Source organism: Alligator mississippiensis, chromosome 2, assembly GCF_030867095.1.
Source record: "Alligator mississippiensis isolate rAllMis1 chromosome 2, rAllMis1, whole genome shotgun sequence".
NCBI lineage: Eukaryota > Metazoa > Chordata > Crocodylia > Alligatoridae > Alligator > Alligator mississippiensis.
Genome location: NC_081825.1, coordinates 193430374 through 193440296, shown reverse-complemented (window position 1 = coordinate 193440296; position 9923 = coordinate 193430374). Strand labels below are relative to the sequence as shown.

The 9923-nt window shown below is 41.0% G+C and overlaps 1 protein-coding gene across 4 annotated transcripts; it reads left to right on the top strand.

Annotated features, from left to right (window-relative positions):
• The first annotated feature begins 44 nt into the window (after positions 1-44).
• On the top strand, positions 45-7591 carry C2H11orf58 (chromosome 2 C11orf58 homolog). 4 transcript variants are annotated; one of them, XM_019477026.2, is made up of 5 exons: positions 45-170; positions 602-715; positions 2824-2884; positions 5168-5280; positions 6232-7591. In XM_019477026.2, exons 1-5 carry the CDS (start codon positions 111-113, stop codon positions 6445-6447), a joined length of 564 nt encoding a protein of 187 aa, XP_019332571.1. In that variant the 5' UTR covers positions 45-110; the 3' UTR covers positions 6448-7591. The 4 variants fall into 4 exon arrangements, with proteins under 4 accessions (XP_019332571.1, XP_019332572.1, XP_006277230.1 ...); XM_019477027.2 differs by having other exon boundaries at positions 47-170; positions 602-685; XM_006277168.4 differs by having other exon boundaries at positions 49-170; positions 5168-5277.
• The last annotated feature ends 2332 nt before the right edge of the window (positions 7592-9923 follow it).

Sequence of the window (9923 nt, the reverse complement as noted above, 5' to 3'; positions counted from 1 at the left end):
GCGGCGAGCCGGGACATTGACCCTGCTTGCTGGGGGTGGGGCGGAAGTGCTGCGCAGGGCTCAGCTAGCAGGAAGCGCGCGAGGAGAGGGGGGAAGGGCGCGCAGGGAGGATGAGCGCGGACCGGGACTCGCGGGCCCCGCGCGGCTTCAAGCGGGCCGCGTCCCCTGACGTAAGGGCGCGGGGCCGGGGGGGGGGGCGAGTGGTGGGCGCCTGGCGTTGCGCACGGCCGCGGGTTCGGGCCTCTGGCCCGGGGGAGGAGGCGGGGGGCGGTGCCTGAGGGGGGTGGGGAGACTGCGTGTGGACGGTGGTTGGGGAGGGGGAGCACCATACGTGACCCTTAGTGCGCAGTAAAGGCGCTTCCCCCGCACGTTGGGGCGCTTGGGCCCTCCTGGCATCTCATTGGCTGAGCCGCGGGGGACCATGAGGTTCCGCCCCATGACGTGAGAGTGGGGGGAGGGGCAGGGTCATAATGGTGGAGGGAGCTGGACTGTGGTCTTCCAGCATCCCACAATGCTGTGCTCCTGGCCCCACTTCACCCGGGTGGAGCCCCTGGGCACGGGCTGAGCATGACCTTGAGTAACAGGGGGTCTTGTTTCCCAGCATGGATCCAGCAGCTGGGAGGCAGCTGACCTGGGCAACGAGGAGCGGAAGCAGAAGTTCCTGCGGCTGATGGGCGCGGGGAAGGTGAGCCGGGGCTGCAAGTCACTGCCACGGGTGAGCTCAAACAGCCCAGGGTTTGTCCAGTGCCTGCGGCTGCCTGATATGTTTCCTGGAAAGGCCGAGGCTTTGCCAGAAATTGACAATTTTTTTTAATATTAAAGATCGGGTTGGTTTTTTTATTTAAATCAGATTTTTTTTTATTCATATTTTTTGTTAAGATTCTTTAAAAAAAAAAAAACCTGCATAAAGGTAGTTTTAATTTATGTTAAAGGGCAAAGATTGTCATGGGATAGGGATTGTAACCTCTAATTATGTATTATTTGAGACAATGTATTCATGTAACCTTTTTAGAAAAAAGTTTTATAAATAGGTCGCAGCAGGTCATGGACTGTATTAGGGGCCCAATCTTCCCAGAGGCTCCTCTGTAGATTAGTAAAGATTAAAGAAAACCATTCTACCCAGTGGGACTCGGTGCTTAGTCTAGAAGATCCCATTAAGCATCCCTGTGATGCAAATCCACAGAACTGAAACTAAGCGTCTCCAGAAATAACATCCTTATTAACAGTGGTATATGTAGATAAGAGAGAACAGGCCTGATCAGCCCTCTTGTCTCTCTGGAAGTTTGTGTATGCAGAGTCAAGCCCCTACCTTGCTCTAAAATTGCAAAGTTTCAAAAAGTTCAGTGAATGGAGGATATCAAACAACACAAATGCACTTTTTTTGTAGAAAACGGTGATTAAATCGAGGCTTCCTGACCAGCGATTTAAATTGTGATTTAAATGGATTTGATTTAAGTCAAATCCACCCTGGGCCTTGCTGTTGAGACACATGGTGATTGGAGGCCAAAACTTGCTTTGCAGTCCAGGGGCTTGGAGACAGTGGTACAGAACTTGTGCTTTCAGTTGTGCCTCTCTTGGGATGTTAGCTTACTTTTGGCAAGAATGAGGTTTAACGTCGAGCAGTTCAAACCTACAGTTTCTGTATTAGCATTGCTATGCAACAGGAAGGCTCTGGTGTTATCTTTGAATACTGACAGTCGTTCAGTGTTTTCACATTCAGCCTGCCAGATAGCGGAAAACATTTTCTAGCTAACCTAGAATTGGCATCTTCCAATATCTTAATGCTTACATATGACAGCAGCTGGATGAGCAAAAAAAATATGGCTTGTACACCCAGTCATAAAGTGTGAAAGTTGATTTCATATAAAGGAGCAAACTTTTAAAATGCACTAGTTGTATATGAGGTTATCTTTCATATGATCCATGTAGAGCTGGTAGAATTACGTGAGATATTAGATATTACCAACCCAAGACCTGTATTTGTATGTGCATTGCACTTTCCTGTTACAGGTGCTTTCATCATGACCTAAAATAGTAACTTTCTTTTTTTTACTTCAAGGAAGAAGGAGGAATTAAAATTTCACTTCCACTCTAGTTGCTTTCCTTGACAAAGCTAGAAAATACTGCATTCACTTTAGCGGGGTAGCAGTGGTATATGAAGAATTGTTGGTTACAAGCATTACCACAGATTAATCCACCTGACAATGACAGACTGTGTTCCCACAGAGGTGGCTACTACAAGCAGATGTGATAGCAGTTCTTGTGCATAGGGTGACAGGCCAAAGCCCTCACAATTAGCAGTGATTTAACCAATGCCGCATTCAACTAGAAAAGTACATGCAGCTGAACATTATGGACCCCCACATTTGATATGCCCAAGCAGCTGGTAGTTTTCTGTTAAGTAAAAGAAGGAGAACAAAAACGAGGAGAAATATTAAAAAAGAAAAGAAAGATGTGGAGGGGAGGGACACCCAAATGTCAAATCATTTACATGGGACTTGAACAAAAGAGATCGAACTCATGAAATCTAGGCTGTGACTTGAAGTATTGTGCTATCCATTGTAATTTTGGCAATTACTGGTCTCTCTTGTCCTGCTGTCACACCATCATTTCCTTCTCCTGAGGGTGGGGAATCTATGTACTCACCAATAAGATCCAGTTGAAACCAGCTTTTGTTAATGGGTGTGAAGGTGAAGCAGCCCATGCCTTAAAAATTAGTTGTCAGCAGAGGAAGGTAGGGGTTCCCCTCTCCAAGAGTTATGGAGACAAGTAGAGGTGTCGGAGTTCACTGTAAGCTCCAAAACAAACTGCATTTTCTTTTAGAGAGAACGCACTGGCCGCCTCGTTATTGGAGACCACAGATCAACTTCTCACTTCAGGACAGGTCAGTTTATCCAATAGTTGACAAAAAATTGGAAATCTGTAAACTTGCATTCATTTAGGGAACCAGAGCTTCCTTATAGCTTCCTACATTTTAGCTTATAGTCCTAGAAGCTGTAGATAGGACTGTAACTATACACTTATTGTTAAGGTCCTTATGGTTGTCCTCGTACAATAACTCAGAACGATGGATTTCATTTGTGTGGCTAATGATGAAGAATGGAGATCAGATTCTAAGTCCCTGTATCTCCTTTTGTGTGTCTGAATAATTACTGAAAAGGGGTATTTTTAGTGAAAAGAATGGTTTGTCTACAACCAAAATTCAGCAAAGTAGTAAATGCAATACTTAACTGGAATGCAAAGTATTGAAATGCTTTGCTTTTAAACATGCTGAAAAATCTTGCCAAATTGAGGTCTAAATCCTCAGCGTCATTTTCCTGATTTAGAAGCAAAAAGCTTTATTTTTATCCACACCTTGGATTAGCTACACCATTAAGAGGCTGCATTCTATTACACCTGATGAATTGCTGCCAACTGTTGATGTTCATTGATGCTAGAAGCTTGGGCATTGAACAGAACTGGCCTTGTGTTAGACTCTCCACTGAGTATGTAAACCTTAAAAAAATTAAAAATTAAAAAATTTAAAAAAAAGATTAAGAGAAATCTATGATCTAAAGATTAATCCAGTTTGATAAGAGGCGAATCACCACACTCGTACAAGGCGCACAAGTTAAAGGTAAACTTTTTGTTTCTGATTGCTAAGTTGACTTTGCAAATCTATTTCTCCTCAGACTCTTACCTGTCTCCTGGAAGCCGAGGTATCTTCAACTGTCAGATTTCAAACTGGGCTTGATTAGTTAGGCCAAAGTACAGAAAGGCTTTAGCACAGCTTAGTCTTAGGTCTCTAGACCAGGAACTGCCAGGTTGCATTAGATATTTTTTTCTGATATGCCGACCCCCAAGTTGAAGCAACATTAAATGTGGCAAGTCACAATAAAGCTACTCATTCTGTGAGGGGGCTGGTGCTTCCAACCTGCCTGCCACTGCATGTTTGTTTTTCCCCTCCCTCTTCCCCCTGTTAGCTAATTCAAATGCGTTTGCTACAGAAATTTGGAGTCTGTTTCTGGCTTTTTGATTGGCCTCTTAGGTGACATTTAGCAGGTCACTTCATCCCCTCTGTTTTCACCTGCCTCACTGTTCATCTGTTTTTTTTTAAAAAAGGAATATGTAAGAGCTATTAGTTGGACACTAGCAAAAAGCTGTGGTTAGGATATGACAGGGTGCCAGGCCCCGCAGTTTAAAATAAAACACTTTTAATCAGTTGCAACAGAAAATAACCTACTTGCAACCATCCCACTTTCCACACTTGTCTGTCTTCTTCTCTGAATTCTTACAGCGTGAAGTAATCTATTTACATATGTGGAAAATTAAGACAAATCTCAGTTCTATGCCCATTCTCTGTCTACAAAACAGTGGGGTTCTCAATTATTTTTAAAATTTTACCTATATTTTGGTAAAGGAAATAATTCATTACTAACTTTACTGAGAAGTAAGATAGGATATGCAAAAGCAACTGACCTTGTCTGCTAAGCAAATATGAGAAGTAGGCTGATAAAGAAAAACATCTAAGCAGCCTCAGTTTCATGCTGCTGAGAATTCAAGTAAGCATGAAATGAAATGGTCCAGGGCACGAAATGAAATGGTCCAGGGCACAAGTAGTTCATCTAAAATGTAGCAAGTTGAATACAGAAGTGATGTTCTTGTCTTCTGTTGTGTATTTGAGTGGGTTCCTTTAGCATTAACCACTGACTTTTTTGCAGTGCGTTGATTTATCAGTTTAGACCACATGTGAAGTATGGTCAATTCAAGTGTGGAAGCTTCTGTTCCATGTGATATTTTAACCTTGCGGTGAAACAAATTGTAGTACTAGCAGGATAGGAAATTCTTAACTGGATTATATTGCGACAAATAGTGCATCTAGAGTAGATGCATGAAGCAGCATTGAATAGATATTATACTTGGTCATCTATGATCAATCACACCCTTACAATAAGAGTATTTTACTTCACTCATTGAACAAATTAATTGGTCTATGTAAACGGATGTTTACACGGCTGACGAAGGTACGTAGTCTATAGTAAGAAAGTGGTCAAGCCTATACTTTCTAAGACTGAAAATTTGTGCATACAGTACTGAATTCTAAAAAAATAAATAAATAGTGACTTTGTGTAATCAGATGTCTTTGTTAATTTGACTGAACCATAACCAAAGTACACTGGACCTGCAGGGGAAGAAGACAAGAAAATGAATGAAGAGTTAGAGTCTCAGTTCCAGCAGAGCATGGACAGCACAATGTCAGGAAGAAATCGGCGACATTGTGGACTTGGTTTCAGCGAGGTAGTAAGTTACTTACTCTGTTGTTGACTCATGGTTGTTCCAGTGCGCATGGAGATGACACTTGACTTAAGCATCCCACAGCTGTTTTCAGTAACAGATCGAAACCAAATCAGCAGCTGTTAGATACCTGTACTTGAATATAGTTTCCAGAGAATTCTTAGATGCCTACAAGATTCACGGTCTAAACAGGAATTACTTAAAGCTTTTCCAAGAGGGATCTTAAATACCCATTGCAAATATAAGGTAGAACCACGTAATAGTTCTATCTTGGCATTTAAAAAAGGAAGAGAAGAATATAGTTCAGAGTGCAGGGAAAACTTAACTAGACAGAATCATAATCAACACAGTAATTTGGGGGTGCAGATCTCAGGCCTTTTGGGATTTTTAATGGTCACAAATGTCTTCAGTTTTTCAAAATGGGCACCCCTACAGTGTTATCAGCACAGTGTCAAAACACCAGCTGGGGTATTTGGTTTATTGCTATCTCAGGTGAGAGCCAGTCAAATTGCCCACATCATTTTGAGAGATTCCTTTGGTAGAAGATGGAGATGTCTCCTATGGGTATGCTTACCTAAATTAACTTGTCTTTAGTTTGAGCTGATACAGTCACAGCTTGAGATGCTGAGATGTTTCATTTATAAATAGCATGTTGTCCTAGGCTACAGACAGACAAAACAATAATGCTACTTTAAAAGGTGCAGGGTACTTGCTGCTCATAACTCTTCATCACCTCACTGATTGTCACTTGTGTCCACTCCTGTCCTTCAGTCAATGAAATTTTAATACAGGTTATCTTTACCAGAATAAAACAATAGTTTAAACTGTTGTGGGTTTTAGCATCCATTTTTCACAGGATAGGAATGGACACTTGAAACAGTTGCAGTGGATCAGCATGGAATAGTAGAATGAATGGTGAAGGTTCTTGAACTACTGATATTGTACATTTTATTTTAGCTGCAGGAAGGTGAAGAGGAGCAGGGTGAGTGTTCTGGAGAGTCCCCAGAACCGGAAAGTCCAGAGGACACTGAAAGTAGCTCCGAGTCAGAGCAAGAGGGATCTACAGAAGAACTGCAAGCACCTGAAGAGCATGATGAAGATGATGCCCCTGAAAGCAAGAAAGATGTGAAAAGCAGTTATAAAATGATGTTTGTTAAAGCCAGTGGTTCATAACTGCAGGTCTAAGATCTCTCATCTTTAAAGTACAATACAGTAAGCCTTATTGTTACAGTGCAAAGTGAAGGACTGCTTACAGCACAGACCTTTGTATTATGATTTTAAAAAATGCCCTTTTAGATGACAAAAATAATAGTGTTTGCTTTCAGCTGCCATGGATGATATTTTCATGGGTATAAGGGTATCCATTTTTTTTGTAAAGTGTTTAAAAAGAAAAAAAAAAGTATTGGAGGAAGACATAAACTTAGTTCCCAACTTACTTATTCTCTAAACCCACCCTCTCATTCCACTATACTTGTTGAATTTTTTTTAAGATCCTTATTAAGGTGATTTCTTTGATTAGCATTTTGGTTTGGATTATTAAATATTTTGTGAGAGTTGCTGGATGCTGCATTAATGATGAAATACCAATGGCAACAATATATTTAATGGTGTATTAGAGCTTTAAACCTACAGCTACTAGCACTGCAATGTGGCAGGGTAGTCCAGAATCAGTTATTCATTTAGATTCTGCTACTGTGGATGCCTGTAACCATGCAGAGTCCCATAGGCTGTGTCTGTGTTGGGCAGGGTGAGACTTCAGAATTGCATCTAGATGCAGGTGGCCCCTTTGTCACCTCTCCAGGCCTGTTTATAATAACAAAAATATATGGGGGGGGGTATATATTGAGACTAGCTTGAAAGAGAAGACTTTTATTCATGTTAGTTAAAAATTGATTCTTGAAGTGCATGGTGCAGGGCTTTGGACACCTGTTTCTAGTATTAATATACAATTTTCAGTCCATCCCTAATGTAGTAGGGATATTTAGGGGATAACAGTACACATTGAGTTTATGGCAAAGGAAAAAATGCTTTGTTAATGAGGAGCGAGACCTCAGCTCCATTCCCTTTTTAAAGGAAGTGCTGCAGCATGGGTAGAGTTACAGTGTGTGTGCCCCTTGCTTGAGTCACTTATGTGGAGGTACTTATAATTAACAAGGAAAGACCAAGCAATTTTCCCCTCTAACTTTCACTTTCCTTGTACAAAGTCCTAAGACTGTTAGCGGTTCCTTCCACAAAGGATTAAATATTTCCATGTCTTCTGCAAATATATTTTTGGTGTATTAAGGTAACTGTAATAAAATATCAAACTGCTATAGCATATGCATTTTCTCACTTGTTAGTTTAGTGCCTCAAATGGATCTACAGCTTATAAAGAGAAAACTCAGCTCTTTTATGAGAGAATAGCAGAACCCTGGACCTGCATTCTTGTTCAGCCTTGTTCCCTTGTGCTGGTGCTTTGTATCTAAGAAACATGGGCAACATGGTTGTTTCCATAGTACTGTTAGTAACAGCCAACTTGAGAGTTTGAAGTTGTGCTTCATGTGGACAGAATATTGAAACCGATTCAAACTTTGCTTGAAAAATGTGACTTTGAATAATTGTTACTTTATGGGTGGAGAAAAGTATGGGGAAACACTAAATATGAAATTGCCTTGAGCAGATTTTAATTTACGTTCCAGTTATTTAAGCATAACTAAGTTGACTTTCTTTAAAAAAAAAAAAAAATTGAATCATAGATTCCATATTGGGTAGAGAGAAGGATGGGAGGAGGGAAGGAAATGCTGATTGGAACCAGAAATTTTGAACTCCATTGGTTTTTAAAAGTATAGTAAAAGATTAGATTGTGACTGACAATCTGAATATTTCCCCTTTCACACCCTATTTGATCTGCTTTACGGTGCTTACTTTTTTGCACAATGCAAAAAAGTAACTTTTGCCCCTTTTTTTTTATATTTGCCTGAAGAAAACAAATTTCAAAGATGATATTTATTCATTTAAATGCAACAGCAAGACAATAAAAACAAAAAGCTACACGTTACTTTGTTTTATACTCCTTGGTATCAGAGTAGGGTTTTCAGGCTACTTGTATTTATAAAACTAAAAAAAAAAGTGATTGACTTTTGATCAGATGTTGAACCATTGATCATTTCCTCCCACTGTTTTTAATATGTAAATACATTTGGAAGAGGAGAGAGGGGTCATGCTGCTAATGTATGCTGGATCATATCATCATCCGGTGATAATGTCACCTGCCATTTCAGGGCTTGTCTGTACAGAGGTGCTTGGGAAAAAATGAGACAAATTAAGTAAAGATGCAAACAAATGTGTAGGTGGATACTTCCAGTCAAATGTTAAAGAGGTCTTAGTTTCCCTTGGTTTAAGCCCTTTAGAAGACACATTTACAAAGCAGATTATTATAGGAGCCTACGTGCTTTCAAGGTCTTGTATGAACTAACACCTACAATGAGGGAAATATATGTGAAGTCGAAAGGTGGTTCACAGCAGTGTCAATAAAAAGCAGCTCGTAAAGGAAATACATGGAGAAGTAGTTGCCAAAATAGAGGCAAGACAACTTTTCTGAGCCTACTTTATGCCTGACAGCTGGGCTTTCTACAGATAGTGAGATTCTATTTTCACTTCAGAAGGTTGGAGTCCAGCAAATATCAACAATCCCATGCTCTCCAGGTCTTACCCCATGCTCATAATGATGGAGCCAACATCCACACAGCCGATCAGTTCTGAAGTCCTATAATAATCAAGTTCTCCAGATGGTACACCTTTCCTGAATAGCCTCTGCCAACATTTGTCAACACTTTTTTCCTACCTAGAACATCCACCAGTGGTACAAAGGCAGGTTTGTTTTAACACATCCAGCAAACAAAACAAAGTAGTATAAATTGTATATTGGGCTAGACTTGACTGTTTTAGTCACTTTGCCAAATTAACAAGATAAAAAATTCCAAGCCCTGATCCTACAAATTGTTGCATACTAGCTCACTGCTGTCCACACAGTCTCATTGTCCTTCTGCCAAGCATTTAAACATTTCTTTGAATCCTTTTTTTCATACTTGTTTAGATAGTGGCAAAACAGGACAATCCTTACTATATCGTTCTGCTCATTACTGACTTACTGAGCACATAACCTGAGAGTCCTGGATTGGATAGGGCTACAATCTGCCAGTTAACATCACCGAGGGACGATGTCCAAGGTGTTGGCTCTGGATTTGTGACTCAGATACCTTGTTCCAAGTGGACCCAAACCTTCAGACTGACTACAAACTCTCCATTCGATAATAGACAAATTTTACTAATATGCAGTGATAGCAGATAAGAATTCTATTTTTACCAGTCCTACAGCTGCACAGAGTCAAGGTACATCTGGCCAGTACGCGAGCTTCACCCTGAGTTTCTCTCTTGAATGTCAGATGTCAGCAGCCTAGAGGTCAGAAGCAGAGCCCCGCCCCCCCCCCCCGCAGTAGGGTGGATGTGATGGGCTGGTGGTGTGCCCTCTGTCCATGGTAGCCTCGGATTCCCATCTTGGAGATCCTGTTCTCCCCCTCTGACCCTCATCATCTCTGGGCATTGTCGATTGGTCTCCCTGTGGTCATTATACTGTCCACATTCTGTCCTGTCAGCATATCCCTTTGTTT